Below are 26,235 nucleotides of genomic sequence, written 5' to 3' on the forward strand. Positions count from 1 at the left end.
GCCCTTACCCAAATTAAGGGACATTTAAGGGTGGCCTGTACTAGATGACTGGCGGTTCTTGAATTAAAGCATGCCTCAGAAAGGGAGGAAACCAAAATATTTTTCAGTCTGCAGCCTTCTCATGCATTTAAGCTCCTGAAGGACTTGTGTTTCTTTACTCTTGAGATTCATTATGTCACCAGAAAAGCTTTACTATTTTACTGTGGAAGCAACATAGCCATGAAACGTTAATTTCCAGGAATGTGGAAACCATGAAATGTGGGTTTTTCTACTAAATTAAGATTTTACTTTTCTGTCTTCTCACATAGTTAAGGGAACCAATTTTCATTATATATTTCTGTATATGCATTCTGGAAATTCTAATAGGAAAGATACACAAAACACAGGAAGAACTTTTTTACATTGAAAAATGTATTTCACTGGTAACCACACCAGCCATTTATATTCCATTTTTCATCCTGAACCACTTTGTATTCTAAATCCACCTTGGAACCACGTCTCTCATGACTGAACTGCACCAACTCAGCTGATATATTGTGCCCTGTAAGATTTGGCAGCTGTCTAGGTTTGTATAAAATTCTTTATTCCCCCTTTTTGCACCATGCCATTCTCTCACCACTGCAGTGACAGCACCTCTCAGACCTGCCTGGCACAGACACCACTGCACAAGGATCTCCAGCAGTCCCCCAAGTGTTCTGCACCATGGCAGATGTCTCTGGCTGGAAGAAAAAAAAATGGTGAAGGGCAAATTAATTTGTAATCCATGTAAAGGAAAATATGTAAATATTCCCTTCTTTTTGCTACAGGACTGATGCCCCTTTCTTGATAAAAAATTCTTACTCAGTTTCTATCCAATACCAGCTGATTAGAATGGAAGAATTAGTCAAAACATTCCAGAAGCATCTGTGTTGTGGGAACCATAGGTTTCCAGGCTATAGGAAACACCAGAATATTTCACCAAATCACCAGTGTGGTTTTCCTTAATGCTACAATTAGCCATGGAACATTAACAGAAGAGTTACTGGATAAGAGTTGATGGCAGAAAGCCTTCTGCCATAAACTGGTAATTCTCAACATGTGCAAACATATTGCCAGAGAAGATGAGTTATGCAATTAAAATCCAAATTGGAGATTTGTTATCAAAGGACAGCAATGTGTACTAAAATCCAGCTGAGAGGCTCTCTTATCTTGTTATCTTCAGGCTTCTTTTTTAGTTAATCCAACACAGCTGACAATATTTGACACAGCCAATTGTGCCTGCTGTCATGTGAGGGATGTTTTATAGAGCTCCTTTCCCCTAGCACAGAGAGATTTGTCATAGTGCAACTCTTTACAAAGTCTGAAAGCCTTTGCCAGGGTTGCATTTCAAGGGAGCAAGATGTGATAAAAATTCTGACAGAGTCAGAACGTTTCTAATGTTATGACTAATTTCTAAAATTTTGAACAAGGCTTAGTAACATTTTAACTGCAAATTATGTTAAAAGTTCAATTCAAAAGAAGCATTTCATGTCTGGACAAAAAAATTTAATCAGCTTGGAAAACTGTGGTTGTGTAGCTTTCCCTCAGAACAAATTTCAAAATTCCCCCCTCACATCTTTAGAATGAAGCAGAATTCCAAATTCCGAATTTGTTTGCAAAATGAACTTCTGTCCTCCCACGGCACTTTCTGTGCCTCTACAAAGAGGACAAGAAGCTTGATGTATCATTTCTGTGAGCCTTAAGGAGATGGGCTGCATGTCAGTATTTTCAAATCCAGGCTTACACAGCTGCTCTTGGAATATAAATCATAGCTTTTGGGCTACACTAACACTCTCTGCAGTTTAGCACAGTTGTTAATTAATACAATACTGTATTAGTTCTTCTTACAGCCTTACTATTAACGTTCCGTGAAATCCCATTAGCTCTGCAGATGGTGCCAGGCTTGTTCTGAATGTGGGAAAAAAGAAATGTACAGTGGTATGAATAATAAAGAGAGGCTTTCAAGTGGTTTCCACTGCAAACCTTCTGAAAAAAAAAAAAATTAAAATTCCAGAATGTAATATGTGGGGCAAGCTTTTCAGAAAATTTCAATGCAAACATGCAGATATTTGTCAGCCAAGTTTTCCTCTGGAGTGTGAAATCTCTTATGTGCCACTATTGTTCTACAGCAGAAACATCAGGAAGAGGAAGTAGCTCCTAAAAATGGAAAATTAGCCAGGTTGTTTTATTGTCCAAATTGACAAAAATGGGAAAAAACCCCCAAACCTAAAAAAAAGGCAACAAAACCCCCCCAAACAAACAAACAAACAAAAAACCCCAAAACAACAACAACAACAAAACAAAAACCCCAAAACTGCATAGCTGATGCCAACAAAAAGATAAAACTTTCCTTATATTCTTGGTTTAAATATTCTAAAGTACAGGTAGAGAGGACAGCCAAAATTTGGGTGAAGTGTTCCAGAAGTTACTTGAATTTCCTGCTTCAGTGATCTGACAGACCCTTCTGAAATTCCAAGAAGAACACCCCAAAATTATTAACTACTACAGAAACTTCCGATCTAATTATTTTCTATTGGATGAGTTTTGTACAGCATTGACTCCTTAACGGAAGAGAGCTCTGACAAGGAGGTCAGGAAAGCTTTTAAAAATGGAAAGAATGATGGAGCAGGTAGGATTTAGAAGCAGACTGTTCCTGGGAGAAGCTTTGTGGTTCTCTCCTGACCCTTTAGAAGCTGCTGCCCTGGAGCAGTGCATGGGTAGGAGGATTCCAGGAGGTGCTTTTCTCCTTCCCAGTCCCCTGGTTCATCCATATCCCAGTCCCTGCAGTCTCACAGGGCAGTCAGGAGTGGCCAGGGCCCTTCTGCATGGCCAGCATCCAGACAGGGACACACTGCTCAGGGAAGCCCTCCTGCCTCTCCTCGCGCAGGATGGTGAGCCCGCTCATCTCGATGAGGCTGTGCAGGATGTTCAGGTCTCGGATCACGCTGCTGTCCAGGCAGTCCAGGGTGCAGCCCTCCCTGGCCACATTGTCCTTCAGAATGATGACACCGTTATCCTTCAAGCCACCCTGGCAGCGGATGAGAAACTCCAGGAGATCTTTGTCTGTGAGATATCCTGCGGGTGAAAAGATGGTGTCTTAGGTTCGAAATGGGGGTGCGTGTTCTATTCCTGTCTGTCAGAGGTGGGGCAGTTATCTGCTGTCCCTTGGGCAGTTTTCTTTGTCTCTCCCACAACCAATCCTCCCTCCAGGAGATCTCTGCTGTTCATGGGCCATTAATTATTAATTATCTTCTGTCCATGGCCAGTGAGTGTCCCTGCATGGCTGATCAAATTCCATCCTCCCATGGGGAGATGCTCCGCCCAGGGCAGGAGCCAAGCATTCCTACCTGGATACAATCTGAGCCTGGGAACAGCACAGCAGCCTTTGCCCACTGCATTCCCAGAGGAGCAGCTTTCTTCTGCCCTGCATTCCCAGAGGGAGAGCAGGCCCATCTCCAGCACCCCTGCAGCTTCAGAGGAAAACTCCCCCCTTGTCCAGGATCCCTGCTCCAGCAGAACCACAGCTGGCACTGCAGGAGGGCTGCAGCCACCATGGAATGGGACTGTGCCACCACCCTGACCCACAGGGGGCCAGCTCCTGTTCTGACTCTGGCAGTGTTGTTTTGTATTACCGCACTGTTTGTTTTTGGGTTTTTTCCTTACCTAATAAAGAACTGTTATTCCTGTTCCCAGATCTTTGCCTGAGAGCCCCTTAATTTCAAAATTATAATAATTTGGAGGGAGGGGGTTTACATTTTCCATTTCAGGGGAGACTCCTGTCTTCCTTAGCAGACACCTGGCTTTTCAAACTAGGCCGGATGGAAAATAGATTGCTATTAACCATTCAGAAATGTCAGAAGGGTGCCTTGATCTGAGTCTCCTGTGCTGGTTTATTGCAGAAAATTATTATTCCAGTCCTGCCAGATTTAACTAGGAAATCTTGGGCAAATAAACGAGATCGACAAATACAAACTCCAGTCAATATTTGGGATCCATGGTGGTAGCAGCAACAGATGTGGACAGAAGCCACTGAGGAGAGTGGAGAAAATAGTGGGTGCTGAAGGGTTCTTTAGTCTGGTGGTTTAAGTTATAATAAGAATCAGTGGCAGGAGGCTGGAGCCAAACAAATTCTTATAGGGAATAAGTGACAACTGTTTAACAGTGTAAGCAATTACCCATTGGAAACTACCAACAGAAGTGGGGTTTACCACCTCGTGAAGACCTCAAAACAAGTGTGGTTGAATCTTTCATGATATGTTTTAATTGAACACAAACTACTGGCTTACCACGGGGGTAAAGAATGAATACAACAGCTTGGGAATATAGAGTAGGTCAGACTAGATAATCCCAGTCCTCTCTGTCTTTTACTGCTAAAAATCTCTGTAACTTTGTGTAGCACTGTATCCCTCCATCAAAGGAGTTCTGGATCAAAGATCCAGCAAAGAATGCAATGCCAATTCCACAACCCAAATTAAACTCCTCATGTTACTCCATACCCCGTGGGATTTTTGTAGATACGTATATATTATAAAATAGTGTTTTTGTCCAATATGTTATTGAGATTCTGTTTCTTATCCTTCCCTCTCAAAGATCAGGAGTTCTGTGGAGAACAGTGTTGCAGAGCTCAGAGAAGAGCAAAATGAGAACTCTCACATGTGAAACATCTAATGTGAATAAACAAGGACAGGTGATCAGAAACAGAATGAAAAACTTGGAAAAAATAATCACCTGTATTTTCTAGAAAAACTATTTCATTTTCTTGATGAAAGATTTAAACTTTTATAAATGGAAGCTGTCATTTCAAAACCACATTTTGACATAGCATGTCAAGTTTCTTTAACCACTTCTAACAAAACCTCCCCCCCAAAAAAACCCAAAAAATAAAAGAAAAAAGCCCCAAAACCTAAAGCTGAATACCCTTCAAGTTGAAGGAAAATGGTAATTTCTATATGGAATGTAAGCTTGCACTTTTACTTCTTTTACAAAATGATTGCTAGGGTTCACATGCTTATGAATGCATAAGACAAATCAAGATTTCATTGGCAAGATTCATTGAAGCTTTTGAACACCTGATTTGGAACTTATTTTTCTCTTTACTTGGCTTTTAGTGTAGTTTCCTAAGAAAATGAGATCTTCAAGGTGTTGCTCTCTAGCAGACAGTCCTGCTCTCGCTCTATCAAATGAGTTTGTTGGCATATTTGAGCCAAATTCAAGATAGGGGTAGAAGTTTGATTAATGAATAACATGACTCCATATTTCCTTGACATTGATGGAGAAGGAAGATTCAGCTCTGTGTCTATGCTAAGATTATGATATGCTTCCTTAGTTAAGAGCCACATATCTGACCAGCACAGCCTTAGATAGGTCTAAGCTTATTCCTCCTCATTTTGACTTGGATTTGCTCAAAAGGTGAGGCAGGAGCTACATTTACTGCAATGACTCATTATTAAGGAAAAACAAAAATACAAGGGAAAAGTATGCTGGTCTAAAGCAATTTGTTCCGACCTCCTCTTGAATAATTCCTTCTGCCTTCTGAAACTGCACCCTGGACACAACCTTATTTTCACTGCACAGAATTTTTTTTTTTTTGTAAAGTACAAAAAAAAATTAAAAAACCCTCATTATCTGGTTGCTCTAAATGCTGCAGGGCATTCACTGGGATGGCTGCAGGAGAAGAACCAGATGTTTCTTTTAGGAAGGGCTACTGTGGGACATAGCTAAGGGAACCTATGTCTGATAAACATCAGTGCACGTAATAAGACCTGATCTGATTTACAGGTTTTGGTGATTCCACTATGGCTTATTTCCTGATTGTTTCCTAAAATACCACCAAGCCTGGATAATCAGCAGCTTCAGAAATCACTGTTCACAAGTGTGGTCAGCCCTGTGTATCTCTCTGCACCTAAGAAAGAGCATTTCTACTCCAGAAAATCCATATGTGGGGACTCACCCTCAGATCTGGCACGTTTCTCCAATACACGAACCTGAAAAAACCAACTTGATTTGTACCCACGCTGCCCGTGGGGAACTCTCAGAAGTCTCTTGTGGTGTTTTAGGAAGTAATCCCAAAGACCTGAGAACCTCCTTGGAGCAGAGGCTGCCTGTTCTGCGAGATGTCAGGCCAGAAGATCACACAGAACTAACCTGAAACCCACTGAATCCAGATGACGTCGTATCTTCGTGGGGCTGGTGTGAATTCCTGGAGGCTTTTGCAGTAATACATCTCTACTCTGTCCTCCTTGCCCTGCAGGTAGTTTGGGACCTCAGCCAGGAAATTCTCCATCATATCCACCAGCTCCACACTTTTGAAAACGGGCAGCAGGACGTGCTTGCTGATCCGACCTATCCCAGAGCCACAGTCCAGGGCACGGCTGGTGCCAGCTTTCCCCACCCCCTGGGGGATACAAGAAAATTATTGGAAATCTGAAAAATACCACCTGAAAAAAAAAATACACAGCAACCCCGTGCCTTAGGTTCAAAGATTTAGCTGGAGTGTGTATTCAGTTCCCATCTGTCAGAGATGGGGCAGTTTTCCTTATCTCTTCCACCACCAATCCTCCCTCCAGGAGATCTCTGCTGTTCATGGGCCATTAATTATTAATTATCTTCTGTTCATGGCCAGTGAGTGTCCCTGCATGGCTGATCAAATTCCATCCTCCCATGGGGAGATGCTCCACCCAGGGGAGGAGCCAAGCATTCCTACCTGGATACAATCTGAGCCTGGGAACAGCACAGCAGCCTTTGCCCACTGCATTCCCAGAGGAGCAGCTTTCTTCTGCCCTGCATTCCCAGAGGGAGAGCAGGCCCATCTCCAGCAGCCCTGGAGCTTCAGAGGAAAACTCCCCCCTTGTCCAGGATCCCTGCTCCAGCAGAACCACAGCTGGCACTGCAGGAGGGCTGAGCCACCATGGAATGGCACTGCTGCCACCACCCTGACACACAGGGGGCCAGGGCCTGTTCTGACTCTGGCAATGGTTTTCTTTTTTGTACTATTGCATTTGTATTTTTAATTTTCCTAGTAAAGAACTGTTATTCCTGTTCCCATATGTTTGCCTGAGAGCTCCCTAATTTCAAAATTATAATAATTTGGAGGGAGGGAGTTTACATTTTCCATTTCAAGAGAGGCTCCTGCCTTCCTTAGCAGACATCTGTCTTTCCAAACTAAGACACAGTGTTACCAACTATGCGTCCAGCCTACCTGGTGTCTTCTCTCCTTATCTTTGCAGGGCTTTTGGGAGATTGATAAGAATCAGCACAGATTTGGGTACCACTGTCTGAGCTGAGCTGGGCTGTCACACTCCTGGGCTGCTGCTGATGGGACTTCTCACTGCATTTGCTGCTGTACGGGAAGTTTTTGTTTGGTGTAAGAAGAGGCAGAGTCTTTCACAAGCTCCTGGCTTTCTCAGAAGATCTACTACTCTCTGTAAAGTCCTTGCAACTTCAAATGTTCACAGATCACAGGGAACTAAGTGGCTAGATAAGCCTCATTCTGTGCCCCATAAAGGCTGAATAAAAAAGGAAGCATACACCAAATAGTGCCTGCAAGCAGTAACTTCTGCAGCACAGAACTCTTGAGGTGCCCACGGGCATTTCTACAGATACACAGAATCCCTGGGATCAAAGTGCAGTCCTCAAAACAAATTGTGTTTGAACAAAGATCTCAGAGTGGCAGGTAACTTAGGACAACTTGAGAAGTTTGGGCTGGAGCATATACAGAATTTCTCTTTTAGGCATAGAGACAAGAAGGATGATTGACTAGGTTTTGCTTAACTGTTCCTTTTTTCTTCATAAATGTCATCTTTGGACAGAGATCAGACATGAAAAAATGTGGCACAAAGGCTGTGACTATGAGAAAATAATGAAGCGCTGTAAAAGAGGCTTTATAATGAAAGCTGTACTTCACCTCTAAAGCTTCCATTCTAGCTATAAAACAGCTCTTAAGAGCCTGCTGCTGTTCTGTAAAACACAAATTCTGAGCCTACACATACACTGACTGTGGGATAGGAGCTCCCCATGCCAAAGTTATCTGTTAAGCAAACATTAAAAGCAAACGTAAACACCTTCTCCCTGTCCTCTGGAACTGAGTGTTGAAGTGAAAGCCGTGGGCCAAAGTCCCTGCTGCAACTTCACTGCACTCAAAGGCAACAAGCCCAGGAAGAGTCTTGCTCTTCCTGCTTATTGGGAGACCCCCCCTTGGTAATGAACCCCGCATAAATCATGTAACTCACACTTTTTTGGCCTGGCTTCAGTGGGTAATTCAGTAGATTATTAAGGTCAAAGGACAGCACTGTCAATGACATGACTATGAATAGCCCAGGCCAGCATCTGATTACACGCAGTAATTGTAGAAAGAGCACACGGCCCTCAAGGGCTCTCACCAGTCTCCAGGGCTGCTGCTCCCAATTTGTATGCCCAGGAAGATTAATCTCCTGATGTGTGCACGAGTCTACAGACCTTCAACCCTATGGGGCTCTGGAGACTCCCTGTTTGTAGTTAGACAGAAAATGGGAGCCATTCTTCATCCACAGGCTGCACGGGGAGCGTATCCCACAGCTCTTTTATTCCAAATGAAATTTAGGAGTGCCCAAAATAGCTTTAGAGAACAATTTTGGGGTGTATATGTGTCCTAAAGGACAGTGATTCTGAGTATAGGGAAGCAAGTAGTCAGAGGAGCAGTCAGTCTCAAATTTTGAAGGCTGTTCTGGCTCACAGTTCCTGGTGCTGCTTCAGGTCTTGGAAGTTCCTGCATGTGGCTTTTACTGAGGACCAGACTAAGAGGTAACAAGGAGTTCAGGAAAGGAAGAAGGAGCTCTGTCTTGGATCTTAACAAGGTGGATTTCCATATTGTTGGCTGGCAGGTACATACAGGTCTACACTGATGGGATCAATTAAAAATCTTTGAGAAAGCTGCTGAGAAAACTGAGATGATTTACCAAAAGCACCAACAGAATTTGACAAAAAGCCTTCAACATTTGTGTTTCACAGAATCTACAGTCATAGTAGGGACTCAAAACAGAGAATTCATCACTCAAAACAGGGAATTCATCTCCCATGACACATCACAGCAAGGACCTCTGATGACACATCTCCGTGTGCCATCGAGAAGAAGGAAAGGGAATGGTCATGGGAGATGAAGTTCGATCCCACACATTGCTGAAAAGGAGTGAGGGCTTCCAGCAGTCAGATGAGAAGCCCTGTGAAACACCACGGCTCCGTTTGTAATGAAAATGTTGACATAATTCCATGTTCAGCTAATATATTTTCAGTTTGGAAGTGCTTAGGGCTTTGACAGAGTATTAACATTTTCTTTGGAAGGCAAACATTTTCCCAAAAGTCTAATTGAGTTGAAAATCAGACTCCTTATTTAAAAAAATGGTATAAGTGAAAACTGTAAGCCAGAACAGGCTTCAGAATTTGAGACTGACTGCTCCTCTGACTACTTGCTTCCCATTACTCAGAATCACTGTCCTTTAGGACACATATACACCCAAAATTGTTCTCTAAAGCTAAATTGGGCACTCCTAGATTTCATTTGGAATAAAAGAGCTGTGGGATATGTTCCCAGTGCTACTTCAGGTCTTGGAAGAGCAGAAAGGCAATGAGGCTATGTACAAGAAAAAAAGGAATCAGAGTTCAAGAAATAGATAAAAATCCCAGTGGTTTTCCTTCTAAATAAACAAAAAAGAGCATGTTTTCAACAACATCTCTTCTATCACTCTGATCAAACTGGAGAAAAATCACTTTTCAAGAGGTTTTCACTCAGCAAGTAACCAATCAAGCAGGTGAGTTGGGGGCAAGAAAGGCCGAAAGCGTTGAGGGCAGAGAGGGAGCCATAAAGTCAATATAATCCCCATCTGTAATATTTTACACACCTACAGCTCACAACCGACGCCGAATTAATGCTTCCTTTGTTTTCTTTATTTTCTTTTTTACTCGCTGCCACCGGATCAGGCACTTGGAAACACAGTGGCTGTGTGGACACAGGGGCATTAGCACGCTGCCATAAATAAGCAGGGCTGTAGCTGTGCTGATAACCCTGTACCTGAGACAGCCTGGAGCTTGTCTGCAGAGCCCTGCTGGCTCAAGCCATGTTGCTCTTGGTTTGAGTTCTGCCCACACACACATAAAACCTCTTAACTCCAGCACAGTGGCACTTTCAACCCCGCTCGACTCGCCCGCGAAGCTAAAATATAAGTAAAGCCCTCAGTCCCTTCCTGTAATTCCTTCCATGTGCCCAGGCAAGATGAATTCTTTTCTCCAAAGAAATCTGTAGCTCAGTTTACAGTGGTGCTAAGGATCATGCTAAGAAATGCCATACCTGAAGGTATGCAACATCAGTCATGGAAGGGAAATGTCACTGTGTGGCATTTCCACGCCAGCCAAACTAACTCAAGAGGGGTAATTTGAGTGGAACCGGGCAAGTGTTTGTTTAGGGAGCACCGGTTTTGCCAGAATCCAGAGTTTTAAATGAATAAAACTCTCTGTGAAACTGGTATTTCAAATCTAGAGAATAGTTTTTAGCCAAAAAAACATGGGAAAGAATGTTGAAAATGTCAAAGTACTTTTTTTTTTTTTTTTTTCCCATAACTTTCAAGGAAAAAAGAAACCAAACTTGTCAACTTTCATTTCTAGAGAGCATTTTTTATTTTGGAACTGACTTGAGCTCTTGAAAACAAAGGGAAAAGTTTTTCAGAGGGTGAAACTATTAAAAAATTGTTCAGTTGATCTGAAACAAATTTTCCTATTTTCCAATTTTGTTAAACTTCTCTTAAAAAAGAGAAAGTACATTAGGGTGAAGCATATTGGTTTTTTCCTATCTTCATCACTTTATGGGTTAAAAAAAATGTTCACAGAGCCATAAACTTGGTAAGACAGTTCATTAGCTTTATTATCAAGTCACTGCTACAGAAAGCCACTAAATATCTGTATCTGGTTGAGCAGGATTCAGATTTCAGTAGTAAGAAAGAAAAATAAACCATAAGTAACATAATCAATTGGCTACATCTCAACAGACAACAGGCTTTAAGAAACTAAATCAGAATAAGCGAAAGGTGCAGACTCCTTTTTGTTCCTCTTTTATTTTTTTCTTTCATGTTTGATCTTGGCCATTCAGAGTATCCTTTCTATCCCTGGCTAATTATAGGAGCGGGAATTTTGCTCTGGAGTATTTTTTATCTGTCATCACAGCTGATGCACTGGGTACGATTCCCCTTTGGCATGTGAAACTGTGTCCCAGACTGTACTTCTTTCCTTTTCGGGTCTTGGAGAGGAGGAAGTGTAACAGTGTGACACAAACCTGCTGCAGGAAACTGCATCTGTGAGATGTCTAGAAAGGGTGAAATCTTCCCCTGAGCACACACTTCTGCACCACTTGAATTCCACAAATGTCCTTAAAACAAGACTTAAATAAAATTTAAGGAATGTGCCTTGACTGTGTTTCATTTTCCTTCTGAAAATGCCGCTTTCAGAAATGTCATGCAGAAATGTTACCATCAGCTTCAGCTCCTCCCTGAACCTCCTTTGTATTTTCTCATTTTGTGTTCGTTGACAGTGTGACACAGGGAGGCTCTGAGAAGCCTTTTTTTCCTCAGCATTAATACAAATGATTGTTGATGTAGAAAAATGCAGCCATTCACTTGTGTTTTTCTGGCTCAGAGCCCCAAAAGTCTCCCTCTATCAGGTACAGCAAATTTTGCCATCACTTGCCCTTCACAGCTCCGCATGATTTCTATCTGCTGTCAAGCCACACTCATTTTCCATCCCAATCCATTTAAACTGTGCCCTTTTTTTTCCTCCATATACAACGTCTAATTAACCTATTGAGCTTTCTTCCCACAGTGGGCCATTAAGGCTGAGAAAAAGTCATCTGGCTACCCCAAATTTGTACATTTGAGCAGAAAATTAAAGATCTATGGCAGCATTATATATAACTAGCAATTTTGTCAGCCGGAGAACTTCACAAATTTGTTTGTGGATTCCTTAACCTCTAATACTGACGTTGAGCTGATTTAGTAGTCTCCTTCCCTGGGAAAAGGGCAGGGCAGTCAGAAAACCATCAGGCCATGCTTCTAAAGGTTTTCAGATTTCTAAAGACACTTTTAGGACTCAACAGGATTTTCAGAAATCTAAGGAACAAAGTGATACTGCTCTTAAAATCTCACTCGGCATCTCCTTGCAATTCAGGCCAAAGCAGACCTTTCAAGACTTTACAGACCTTTAGCAATCTGCCTGAAAAGATTTTCAGTGACAGTGGAATGTTGAAGGAAAAAAAATTTGCCTAATGTGTAGCCTCTTCTATATACTTACAATGTGTAGGAGCAGGTGGGTTTTATTGCCACATTCTCAGAAATATCAATAAATAGGCAAACCATAAACTGGGCATTTAGTCTCAGCTAGTTTCCCAACTGGACTGCAAGAATTTGCACAGACAAATCTGCCACTGAAGCCAACAAGGATTTTTTCATGAAAGGTCCCAGTACTGCATTCAGAATTAATCAAACCCAGGTTAAAGAACTCCTCATTGCAGCTTAGGAGCAGTAGAAAAGGATGTAAACCAGGTAAATAATGATGTAGGACCAGGCAAAATGTGTATTTATTGTACTTGCTGGGAATGCCCCGATGAAGGCAGGAATGATGAATCTGACTCCATGTTCTCAGAAGGCTAATTCATTACTTTATGATACTCCATTATATTAAAGAATACTATACTATACTAAAGAATATAGAAAGGACACTTACTGAACGCTAAAAAGATAATAATGAAAACTCGTGACTCTCTCCAGAGTCCCAACACAGTTTGGCCCTGATTGGCCAAAGAGTCAAAATAACTCACAGCAGAGTCCAATGAAACAATCACCTGTGGGTAAACAATCTCCAAACACATTCCATATGAGCAAAACAGAGGAGAAACAAATGAGAGAATAATTGTTATCCTTTTCTCTGAGGCTTCTCAGCTTCCCAGGAGAAAAATCCTGAGCGAAGGGATTTTTTCAGAGAATGTGAATGCCACATGTATTCATGCTGATGAATGACCTGGCAGAACACATGACTAGACCCAACGACACACGGTGCCATTTAAATCAGGTGTGCCTGGGCACCGTGCATGTCATTTTTGACATATCAGCACTGTCACATTCATACTTTCTGAAAAAATCCCTTCACCCAGGATTTTTCTCCTGGGAAGCTGAGAAACCTCAGAGAAAAAGGAAAACAATTCTTATCTCATTTGCTTCTCCTGTGTTGTGCTCATGTGTGGAATGTGTTTGGAGATTGTTTACCACAGGTGATTGTTTCATTGGGTTTTGGTGTGAGTGTTTTCACTCTTTGGCCAATTGGGGCCAAGCTGTGTTGGGACTCTGGGGAGAGTCACGAGTTTTCATTATTATCTTTTTAGCATTCTGTCTGTATCCTTTCTGTATTCTTTAGTACAGTTTAGTACAGCATTCTTTAAAATAATATAGTATCATAAAGTAATGAATTAGCCTTCTGATAACATGGAGTCAGATTCATCGTTCCTTCCTCCGTCTGGGGACAACCTAAATACAACACACCACTGCTCCTTGCAGAAGATGAGATTAAATGACTCACCCCAACAAACTTCCTGAGAAATTCCCGGGAGGATTCAACGTCGGTGTTGGAGAGCTCGATGTAGTCTCCCATCATCCCCTCCTCCGTGGCGGGCACCTCCCGGTAGAAGTGTTTGGCTCTGGCGTAGAACTGCATCTCCCCGTTGATGACTTGGCTTGTCAGAGCGTAAAGTTTCACTGCAAGCAGATAAATCACCATTTCATGGTTAGTGACAGATATTTCTGCCTTAGCTAATTGCTGCATGTGGTAGTGGAGCAGCAGGCCAAAGGCCTACAGACCGAATCCTGACTCGAGCCCCCAGAAGCCACGAGGGAGCTGACAGCTCTTTGTGAGAACAGAGTTCTGCAGCAGTGAAAAACAACTTGTTTTTCCTGAGAAAGAGTTCTAAGACTGTGGAAAACAACCCGCTTTCCCTGAGAAAGAACTCTAGGACTGTGGTAAACTCTAGCCACATGTATAAACTGGTTTTATACCAGAAATGAAAGCTGTCTCTCACAAACAACCTTTCCTGCACATACACACCAGGGGTTTGAGTGACCAACCAACACGGGGTAACAACTTGTTACTGACTGACTGGGGACAGACAGGGGATGTTCTTAAACAACCCAATAAAAGGGTTTAATAAAATAAACCAGGTTAGATCCTTTCTTTTTGCACCATGACATGTGTCCTGCATCCTTCTTTATCGAGGGCCACAGTGACACTCCAGAGGCACGAAGATCAATGTCAGATTTTACCCTTTTCTGACCCAAAGATGGGGCAGCTGAGAGGTGTTTTAAAAACTTTTATTCCATTTTCAATCTCATGAGAAGGGTGAGACAATACAGATGTTATAATTCACGCCATCACAATCAAAAAGCCAATTATTTCTTCATTACAATACACTATAAGCATTTCTTGGCCTATCAGCTTTTGCCACACCATGGTGTAAATACCTTAAAGCCAATAATCTAAAATTACCCCTCGTGGGTCCTACTACAATGCATCTTTCATAGTTCCATTTCTCCAAAGTATCTAGTCTTTTTTGCAAAACCATCCTTTGAAACTTGTTTCTAGTTCCATTTCTCTCTCAGCAGCGTCTGTCCTATTCCATGGCATTTCTAAGTCAGCATTTCTTATCTCAAGGTTTACATACAGATCCTCACTATGTGAGCCTTCTGTCAGACTTCGAGAATTTTCTCAAATCCATTTCCCACAGATGAAGACCTATAAACTGAAGTTGAACCTTCAAAACACCAAATCCATTTCTAAAGCAACGGTGGAAGGAGAGGTGTTGGATTGAATCCTACAAGACCTTGCAGGGATCTAGCCCTCCTCATGAAAATTCAGTGCTTTCCAGTTTCAGAAGTCATTTCAACCATCACACTGTGTTTTCGTGTCAGTGAAAAATCACTTCAGGTTTGAAGTGAACACACATGCCAAGGACATCAAGTAGTCTGTTTCTTCCTGGAAAAGCTATGGGCAGCATTTACTACTGCGCAGGGTCATCATTTCTGCTCTCACTGACCTAACTGTTGTGCAGATTTCCAGAAATGCTTTCCAGCTCTTGACAGCTGCACGGAGAGTGCCCCAGGAAGAGAGTGGATGAATGAGGCACTTGCTCTGGTTTATTTTTAGTGATACTGTATGGTCTGTGGCAGTGCAAGTAAGCTGAACCAAGGAGCAGATGGTAGTCTCAGGCCTAAATGAGTACACAGGGGGACACAATTTAGAAGAGACAGTCCTAAATTTTCATCTGGCACAGGTCAAAGAGCAAGGTAATCAGTGGGTGATATACTGAAAGGTTCCTGTGTGCCAGAGCCTTGGATGTTCCTTTTCATGGCTTGGCTACATTGCTGGTAACATACAGCAATCAATATTTTGAAGCTGTTTTATTAAAACCTGTGGGTTTTGCTGGATAAAGGGCTATTTTGCCCTGTTCTTTAAAAACTGAGGTCTATCCTGCACAGCCTGGGTTTTTCTGTACTGGATGTGCATCAGCATGTCAAAAGTATGGATTCAAAGCTCAAAAGCTTGGATTAAGGCAGGCTATAAGTTTTGCTAGCAAATCATCACCTCTGACTCTGTTGTGTGTACATACAACTGCCCAGGCATTCTCCTGTGTGTGACAGACCCTCCACCAAAAACACAACTCCAAGACAGTGAAAACCAAGCAACAAGGAGGGACAGAATCACACTGGGAAGAAGCCTTTGCAAGCACCACCTTGCAGTGTGAGACCAGGTCTGCTGCAGCTCCCCAGCGTGCCCAGGGAACTGGAAATGCTCCAGCAGCAAACACCTTCTGAGCTCATGACAAGAGAGGGAGGGAGAGCTCCCTGCCAGCTGCACAGAAGGCCCAGGCAGCAGTTCTTTGTCCCTGCATCTTCAAACTTCCATGGGAGCACTGCCAGCTGCTGCTGGGAAGGGGCTGAATAGGCTTGTGCAGGCCGGGGAACAGGAATTATGCCCTCCACACAGAGGAGGAGAGTAAGGCCAGAGGCCCTGAATATAAGCCTGGAATGTATTTAATTGAGGGCAAGCAAGCTCAGCGGGGAATGATAAGTGTGTGCCTGCCCATCCTCAGCAGGAGAGTGACATTTTGGAGGCAAATGAGGGGGGGACAAAGGAAGCAGGATAGGGAATAATTACCACCAAGGACCACTCAGAACAGAATAGTGCTATTGGGTTACGTATAAGCAGCATGCCCAGCATATCCCTCATCCAACAAAAGCAGCATTACCAGCCCCTCTTGTCATCACCTGCTTAAGTCAACTGCTGAACGGATACTATTAAAGCTTTAATCCATTACACATTTATGTTATGCCTGAGAAATTTATACCACAAGAAGCACTGAGCCCAGCAAGGGTCAAACCTGGGAGTTTTACACACTCCACTGATTATATTCACATACTCAGAAGAAACCATTTAGCTGAAGAAATTAATATGAAGGGGGCAGCAGCCAATCCCCAGAACAACTTGGCCAGGGTGGCTCCCAGAGCCTGGGAAAAAAGACTCCATCGGTGGCTGGGATTTTCCCAGTAAGGAATCTCTGTCCTTATCCAGAAGTGGCACCATCTTGTCTTCTCTGTGTCTGCTTTTGCTCTGTTTCAGAGGTCAGCCTGTCTGCTGAACAGAACTGGATCCCTGAATGTTGGCTTTGCGAGATCTTCCATATAAGAACCCAGTGATGATTCCAGGGGTTGTTCCATGGACCTGTCAAGGGACAGTAATTTATCCCGTTTTGCTAGATTGAAAGGAAGGACATTTACAGGCTGTCTGCACACCAGGACAGCATGAACAACAAATATTTGGAGTCCATCTACTTAAAACATGAGCCTGACCTGCGGCAACACATGGGGCCGATATGGTGTTCAGGATATCAGATCTGGAGTGTCTGCTCTCACATTTCTCACTCAGAACCAATATCAGGCTTGCAGAATTCCTGCCAGGACTTGCATGCACACACCAGCTGACTGCAGCTCCTCCTGGGCCATCTGGGGCCCCAGAGCCCTGCCCTACGTGCTGGCATCTGAAACCATCTCTGGGTGAGCATCCACAGGGGCTTCTCCATGCATTAAACTGTACAAAGATGTTTTTATGCATGTCTCCCACCCCAGGGCATGCAGGGACACGGGCCAGTGCAAAGAGGGGCACTGTACCCCAAGTTTTCTCCTGTGGACCCACAGCCTCACTTGTACAGTGTGAAATTCATAGAGGTGATTTCCACCTCTTGCTCCTTCAGTGCTGCTCCTCCCTCTCAGGAATTTGCAGCACTGCCAACTCTCCCAGTGCACAACCCAGTTTTCCAGACACAGCCAATCAACCTCACCTCTGATCTGCCTCGCAGCTGTGCCTGGCATGCAGGCTCCAGCAGCAGCAGCACCACAGGGAGGAGGAGGTTTGCCAGCCTGCAGGAATCTACCCCAAAAGAGAAGCACCACGTGTCCTTGGTGGCTGTCAGTGTTGCAGCCGTGCCTCCCCCTCATCACAGGACCTGTCTAGCCAGAGGCATCTCCCTTTCCATGACCCGTGTGGGACTGCCTCATGCATCAGGAAATTAAATACTTGTGAGGCCTGCTATGGGTACACAGCCTGCCTTCAACAAATTCCATAAAGTAGGGCATGAGCAGGATAGAACAACTCAGGCTTCAGCTTCCTCAGACATCACAGGGCAGGCAGCTGGCTAACATATGAGGTTCTCAGTGTAAAGGCAGGTAACTTGTAAGATTTAAAGTCAGAAATGTGTTTCCAGTAAAGAAGAAAGTTTTTCATGGCACACTTGTCCCTCAGCTGAATCTGCTGGCAAGTCCCCAAGGGAAGGTGGTTGAAGCAAACCCACTGCTCAGGCAGGCTGAGGGCACGAAGTGGCTCCCTAAAGGTCACTCCAGTCATGAGACATCAATAATTGTCAGTCACTGCAAACACAGTCTGGATGCAGAGTGGTGATCTACAGCTGAATGCCAGCCAATGTGGACTAGACAGACACTATCCACCTGAGCCTTTTACGCTGCAAAGTTCAAAACATCTCCTCTCATATTTTCTTATGGATCAGTTAAAAATGTTGTTTTCCAGTGCATTTGGTCAAAATCTCTAAAGAAATGGACCACTTAACACGTAAGACCCAGTGCAGTCCCAACCTGCAGTACGCTGACTCACAGTTCTTGACTTTAGGGTTTCCTCAACTAAATTTCCCTGGCAGAAGTAGATGCTGCAAGTAATTTTTTTTGAAGCTTTTATTTGTGAACATTATTTTGTGGCTCCAGTTGCTTTTTGCAAGATACTGAACTAATTCCAGTTTGGCTGAGTGCTCCCATTTAAATGCAACATCTGCTTTGTGCATCAGTTGAAAAATAGTCATCTGTGTGCATGGTAGAATCTACCTCTCTGCTGTGGTCTGCGTACCATGTAAATTCTGCTTTATAGAGAATGAACATCATGCCACCCCCAAAGCAGATTTTACTTTTAGCCACGTGCCTCACACACAGGAATATTTGTCTCCAGGAGTGGATCTTCTCAGTTTTCCACTGCAGATCTCAGCCCACTGGCACCGAGTCCCAGAGCCCGTGTAAACACGTGCATAATTTCCAGCATCTGAGTAGCTCCAATAAAGTCCACTGGGCTTAAGGGCTCTCACACACATTTAAGTACATTGTTGGATCAGGGCCTGAAGTTACTCATGTCTTTTATTTATAAATGTTAGCCTGGTCTGTAAAAGTGACATGTTTCTCTTAACAGGCTGTGATACCAGATACACTCAGCTCCTAAGTAAACACGCCCAGAAGAGCTCCACCACTGAACCCAGCAATGGAGTGGGGGGAGCGTGGAGTTAGCAGAGTTTGGAGGAAGCTTTGGACCTTGCTGACCCTGGGCAGCACTGCAGGATTCAGTGTGAGGCTTGGTTTCAGTGTTATTACTCATAAGTCGGGTTAAGCACACGCTTAACTTCCCTGCTGGGTCACAGTGTTGCCCTAGTCCTTTGACATTGTTTACACAGAGGTATCTGGCTCCAGTCTGGAAGCCTGAGAAGCTCAGCTCATTTCTGCTCAGGTCCACTCTGAACTGAGCCAGAAACTGTCATTTTGCAGCGATGTTCAGACATTCTGTCCTCTCCATCACAAAGAGCACTGGATCACGGGATAGTCCAAGTTGAAAGACATCTAAGGAAGTCTCTGGTCCAAACTGCTGCTCAAAGCAGGGACAGACAGGATGCCAGATGAGGAGCATCAGGGTTTAGAGAGCTAGGTTTAGAAAGCCTCCAGTGATGGAGAATTGTACAACCTTCCTGAGCAACCTGTTCCAATGTCTGACTCTCCTCACGTAAAAAGATTGGCTATCCTTATAGCCAGTCTGGACTACTTCTGATTCATGGCCACCAGCCCTTGTCTTTATGCTGCACACAACTGTGCAGATCTTGGCTCCATCTTATTCATGACCTTCCTGTAGGTACTAGCAGGATGATATTTGGTCTCTCTTCTGGCTGAACATGCCCCATTCCCTTCGTCTGTCTTCTCAGGGCACGTGAGTCCCCTGTTCCCTCCAGAGCTCCAGTTCCCTCACCACAATGAGGGTCTTCCAACTCATTCCATGTCATTTCCTGCACCGGCAGCTCAAGGCTCTTTTGCTACAGAAAAGGTGATCATTCCTTCACTCAACTAGCCATGCTTTTGTTAATTCATCCTGGGATTCTGTTGGCTGCCGGGACATTCAGCTGCTGCCTACCAAAACCCCACCAGAAGGGCACTCCCTGGCCAGTCCATGGTGTTGCTGCCCAGGGTTTTTCCTATCCAGGCACATGACTTGGCTTTTGGGTTGGAATTTCAGTGGGTTTGAACGGCACTAGGTTGCTACTGTCTCTTTCCTCCAGCCCGTTTAAGTGCCTCTGGCTAGCAGTCCTGACTTAGAGCTTGTGGGCAGGTCCTGGCAGTTGGCTGCAATCTCTGGATGTGAGGATAAAACAGTCCTTTGCCTCCTCCAGGTTACTGATGAAGATGGCAGAGGGGCTGAAACCAGATGAACTTAAAGCTTAAACTTCCAGCCCAAACCGTTCCATGGTTCTAAACCGGACAGGTCCCAGGGCAGACCCTGGTAGCATTCCACTGAGTTGAAGATTTGACCACAACTCTCTGAGCCAATCACCCAAACATTTTTTACCTGCCTGACTGTCCCCCTATCCAGACCCTGCCATCATAGCAGGACGTGAATTTTCCTGGATGTGTACTCGTAGCACATGAATCACTCCACCTGCCCTCATGCCCACTTTTACTTCAGGACAAGAACCAGGGAGGCAGACACATGCTGCATATTCACCTGAAGGCTGGGCTCGCCGTGCATCTTCCATGGAGTCAAAGTAATTTGGACAGGCTGGCAATAGGCTTGTAAGACCATTAGTTAAGTTTTAATGAGTCAGGTCATTAAAAGCCTGGCAGAGGGGACCTTTGGTCTGATAGGAACATTTTACATAGCCTGTTGGCCAGGAATGGAAATTCAATAAAATTCAGTCAAGAAATAAGTATGGTTTTATGAGTGAAGCTATTAGGCCTGGAAACAGCTGAGTGGTGCCTGATGGGTTCTCAGCTATTTGAAACACTTAAACCAAGGTATTTCTGTGCTCATAAATAAATTCTATGTTCTGTGACCCAGACAAGTTACAAGCATGATGCCAGAATTTTTACCCTCAATTCTAAGTTCGATGCTCATAGGGGTACCTTCTAACCTTAAAATGATGCAGTGGTACTTACACTAACAGCTAACACTGTAGGAAATCCTGCTCAGTTTCTAATAAGTCGTGTTTATTTTCAAAGCAAATGAAAGAATAACATTTTCATCGACTTCATGAGATTCCATCAACCTGTAATTGGTTTCCCTTCCTTTCCATCTTTCCTTCCTTTCCATTGTTCACAGCTACCTACCACTAGGGATAGAAATATTTATTTTCCATGTTTCATTTTAAATAGCTGCAGATATTTCCGCATTAAAAATACTAAGATGATAAATATATAAATATATATATTAATTATTATATTATATATTATAATAATTATACTAAATTGCATATTAAAATATTAAGATAACGTGGGATTATTTTTTTTTGCTTTTTCTCTTTAGGATTAATGAATGCTACCCTCTTGAGCAGAGTTATCACTGGCATCTGTACAGTTCACACGAACAGGTAAGGTATTCCTTTTGCCTAAATGGATCATTCAATTAGAAAGGAACCCCCAAGAATTCACTTAAACAGATTGCACAGGCTCATCCTTCCCATCTTAAAATTCCTACAGGTCTGACATTGAGTTTAGGCTGAATAATTCTGCTTAAAACAGAACATGTCAATGTAATACAGGCTCAAGTCAAATCTACTTTTTAGCTTTATTCTCACTGGGAAATTCTGTTTCTTATTCAGGGTCAAATCTGCATAAGAAATGAACATTCATTTTCTACATCTTAAAAAAAAAAAACAAAACCAAAAAACAACAAAACCAAAAATCCCACCAAACCCTCATGGAATTCTGTACCAGAGGGTGTAATTGAAATTTGTCTATAAACAAATTTTTGGAAGCATTTTCCTCCCAGAGAGCAAACAGTAGGTTAGACAATCTGCTGCAGAGATCTGCCTAACAAAGACTCTTGAAAAAAAATTTAAATCACCACCTTTCAAGCACTTGTCCAAATCAATGCAAACACCAGAGGTAAGGACACCCAGAATGACAACAAAACAGATATCAAGAAAGAACCACCTGCCAGCTCTGCTAGTTTTGAATTTGTCCTTCCAAGCTCCAAACAGGTCAAAGCATGTTTTACTCAAATGATGGCAAAAATAGGATCGGTCAGCCAGAAACCAAACTTCTCCATCACTCTTGCAAGTCTTTCCCTTGCCCCCCTCTAAAAATCTGTGGAGTATTTAGGTGAAACAATAGACTACTGGATTAGAGGGAGTTGGGAGACACAGTTCCAAACCCTTTAGTGAGCACTGCAGTCTTTTGAGTTGGGTTTCTCAAATCTACTTCTCCTCCTCACTGCCAGTAACTATCTCCACCATTGTGGTATTTTCAGGGTCCCCAGGACGAAGGAGAAATGATGAATCTGACTCCCTGTTCTTAGAAGGTTATTATATTATATTATATTATATTATATTATATTATATTATATTATATTATATTATATTATATTATATTATATTATATTATATTATATTATATTATATTATATTATATTATATTATATTATATTATATTATATTATGCTATACTAAAGAATAGAGAGAGGATCCAGGCAGAAGGCTACAAAGAATGATAATGAAAACTCATGACTCCTTCCAGAGTCCTGACACAGCCTGACCCTGATTGGTCATTGAGTTAAAACAATTCACCTGTTGGATAAACACTCTCCAACCACATTCCAAAGCAGCAAAACACAGGAGAAGCAAATGAGATAATACTGTTTTAATTTTTCTCTGAGGCTTCTCAGCTTCCCAGGAGAAGAATCCTGGGCAAAGAGGATTTTTCAGAAAGTATGATGGTGACACACCATCTGACACAATCCGCCTTTCCAGAGCACACACAGACACTCCTGCCCACGGCTACTCACCCAGGGGAAGCTTTTCCAGCAGGTAAAGGTAGCACTTGAAGAAGTCGTTCTGGATCGCCTTGTGCAAGACAAAGGACATGCTGTGCCGACAGAGTTCTTCATCCGTCTTGTGCCAGCGTGACTTAAAGGCCAAATGTGCTGCTTTATAGGCCATGATGAAGATTTTTTCTGGGAGAATGGACAGCTGCTGTGGCTGGTGTTCTCTGGAGGACCTGCCCTTCCACGGGGGCAGAGGCAGAGTCATTTAAATTGTGGCAATGTGCTGTCATTCTATATCGGGGTGTGTGGCAGGGGGCGGAGGCGGGTGAGAGGGGAGTGAGAAATGCTGGCTCTTGGCACTGGCTCACAGTTATCCCTGGAGTGTTGCCCTCTGAAACAAGCAGGTGCTGGAAAGTGAAAAAAAAAAAAAAAAAAGCACCAGTGCTTAGCCAGGGTTAAAGTATATTAAAGTATATCCGCTCCAAAAAGGAGCGGCTTTAATTCAATTGTACTTTTATTAATCTATTCAGCTTTCACTCCAAAAGAACTCAGATATTATCCAGAATCTCCCTCTTACACCTTGCTGGGTGATTTTGTTTCTGTGTCTCTTCCTCACTATTGGTTCTTCAGTGCAAGGCAGTCAAGAGGAAGGCCAGAAGACAGAACATGGATGTACCTCTACACAAACTGTGACTCCCAGTAAACTGTGATTCCAGCAGGCAAAGGTTTCCCCTTTTCAAGCTGTTTGTTCCAGGTGTCTGCAGTATCAGTACACTGCACTGCAGAAACACAGTCAGGAAATTGGATGTTCCCAATACAAATGGGCTGCCCTACATCCCATCCCAGTGTTGCAGCACTGCAACTTCCTGACAAATATCTGACCAAGTTTCTAAGAGCACCACAAAGGTGACCCAGCCTTTACCAAGCAAAATAAATCTTATTTGGAAAAATGGACTTCATTTTCTATTAAGCAGGATCAGCTCCCTAGTCCAGCTCACAGCTGACATGTGGGAATTTGCCACGTGCCACAGTCTGGGGGCTGGAACAGCCACCTGGGGTGGCAGTGGCTGTATCCATAATGCAGATATCCTGCTTCATCCTGTCAGAGAGGTCTGCTCCAGGGTGTTGGAACCCTGGCTGCTGAGAATTTTAGACTTCTTGTGCTGCCAGGCACTGACCCCCAAGAGAACACTGCATTTCACCTGAGGCCGTGGAGAAGGCTTCCAAAATGGAATGACAGAACTGGGATTGTGGGTGTGGAGTTTGCATAGAAGTGTGTAATATCACAGGGTGGAAAACTTAGAGTTGAAGGTTTTAGAATATAGCAATATCTATAAAGCAAGATGGAAGCTTTAGGGCAGTGGCTGGTCCTTCTTCTTGTCCATGGGTTGGGGTGGTTTTGTGTAATTGGGTAAAAAAGTCCACATTGTGGGCACGGGTGGTTGGTTATTGGGTTAAAAGTGAAAATAATTCAGGTTTCATTTCTTAATTGGACAGTTTGTCCTTAAAAGCCCTTGTAGAGAGACATGGCTCCATTTTTAGTTTGTTAGAGCGAAGTGCTGTAGAGCTCAGGGTTGTGAGACTGTAACAGAGAGAAGAACTAATAAACATCTGAGTCCAAACAAGAAATACCATCTCACACATTAAATCCTGACCCTGGCAAAAAGAAACAAAGAATCTGCACCAGGGGGTGCCACAACAGCCAAAGGTAATCCTGGATTCACTCAGCAAAGTGGGATTTCCTCTTACCAGACACCATAAACACCATAAGAATTATTTGGCACAGTGACACTCACACTTGTCTTTCCATGGTATAGTTCTCGCCCAATACAAATGTGTCAGAAATAACAGTTCTGAAAAAAAAAACAGGGTTAGTTTTTCAGGGTGAATGCCGGTTATAACTCTTTTAGATAAAGTTGTGGTGGGTTTGACTCACAGCAGTCCCGCCCTACACAAAAAGAGTGAAGATCTCCAGAAAGTCAGCACAAACACTGCTTCTATTATTTTACCTGCATGTGATCAAATCTCTGCTGCAGCTCTGTCATCTGTGAGTTGCTGTGGACACACCATTGCTCCTCAGATCCTAGTGCAGATAACCAAGTGAATCTCAACAGCACTGACTCTTTTAAAGCACTTTCAAAGCACTTCCTACTGCTGTCAAAGCGTAGATGAAACACATTTGTGCCCAGAACTGCGTGATAAAGAGCACATAAATAGCAGGGTTGGGTTTGGTGGTTTGTTGTTTTTTGGATTTTTTGGTGGTTGTTTTTTTTTTTTTTTTTGGTTTTTTTTTGTTTTTTTGGGGTTTTTTTGGGGTTTTTTGTGTGTGTGTGTGTGTTTTGGTTTGGTTTTGCTTTTGGTTTTTGCTTGTTTTGGGGGTTTCTTTTGTTTTGTTTTTTTTCCCCTAAGTGGATGCTTCATTTTCCATTTGTAAACAACAGCATATTAATATTTTCTGCTAAGAACAACTCACAAGTGGATCACACTGTCTCCTAAACTGATATTCTGAGCAGGAGTAGTATCAGTCTACCCAGAAGTTGTGTACTATTGAAGCACTGTTACACATCCCACATGTGCATTCACAAGAAGTGTGGGGTTTGAGGATGGGCACGATGACACCCACACTACCTGTGGTGTGACTGCTGAAACGTGAGCAAACCCACATCTCAACCTTAGTTTCCTTTTCCAAATGGCCACTTGACTCTTTCTGAAGTTGAAGGCAGCTAACCAGATTTTTTCTTGGTGGTAGGGAGAATCCAGGGCTCTGGATAAAGTGGAGTAAACTAAACTAAATTACCAGTCTACACAATGCCTGCCAGTCACTGGCTTGAGCAGCTTTTGGTCTAAAATAGGAATGTGCTTGTATTTATCTTAAGCCAACAGTTCTTCTGTGTGCCTTCCTCTTCCTTCCCATGAAATCAGGCAGTCCTGTGACAAGAGGTTTAGCAGAAATTAAAATGAGGGATCAGCTAGAGCAGCTTCTGGTTAAAACACCTGCAGCTCATCTCTGCCTAAGTAGCCCATTTAAAATAAGGTATCAGATGGTTTATGATGAGTTGCTGCAAGATCCAAGGTGGATCTGCTTGTTGGAGAATCAGGATGTTTAAGGAGGAGTTGGACTTGCTTTTCTATTAGTAGGTAACCATCTGTCCCTGCAGATTTGAGCTGTCCATGTACTTCTGAAACACATCAGCTGCACAGAAGAGAGAAATAAAAACATGTGCAAAAGCTCCACGTATCACATGGATCACAAAGGGTCAATGTTGCCTTTAAATGACTGTGTTCTGCTTACAAAACACCTGGTATGCAATCCAATTTCCACACAGACAAGTCATCAGGACTGCTGTAAGATTTTTCTTTATCTTAGAAAGGCCTCTGTAGTCATTCCTCTCCCTCACACTCATGTTTGGCATATGCTGTCAGGAATAGATGCAGTTAAAACAAGTAATTTTTGTTTTATCTTCGACAACAGGTTTTTAAGAGTTCCTGAGAGCCACGGGATGATGTCCACACAAGAGGCACGGGCAGAGAGCACACGTGTAGCTCTGAGGGCAGTGAAGAACAGCTGCAGGTTGGATGGCAGCTGGT

General features: G+C 43.1%; 1 protein-coding gene across 1 annotated transcript; it reads right to left on the bottom strand.

The window, feature by feature from the left end:
• Positions 1-389: 389 nt before the first annotated feature.
• Positions 390-24,461, bottom strand: METTL11B (methyltransferase like 11B). The gene is made up of 5 exons (XM_038143731.1): positions 24,444-24,461; positions 22,669-23,054; positions 13,606-13,781; positions 6,163-6,412; positions 390-3,093 (listed from the first exon to the last, which is right to left on the bottom strand). Exons 2-5 carry the CDS (start codon positions 22,910-22,912, stop codon positions 2,819-2,821), a joined length of 945 nt encoding a protein of 314 aa, XP_037999659.1. The 5' UTR covers positions 22,913-23,054; positions 24,444-24,461; the 3' UTR covers positions 390-2,818.
• Positions 24,462-26,235: the final 1,774 nt, after the last annotated feature.

This window comes from Motacilla alba, chromosome 8 (assembly GCF_015832195.1).
Source record: "Motacilla alba alba isolate MOTALB_02 chromosome 8, Motacilla_alba_V1.0_pri, whole genome shotgun sequence".
Taxonomy (NCBI): Eukaryota; Metazoa; Chordata; class Aves; order Passeriformes; family Motacillidae; genus Motacilla; species Motacilla alba.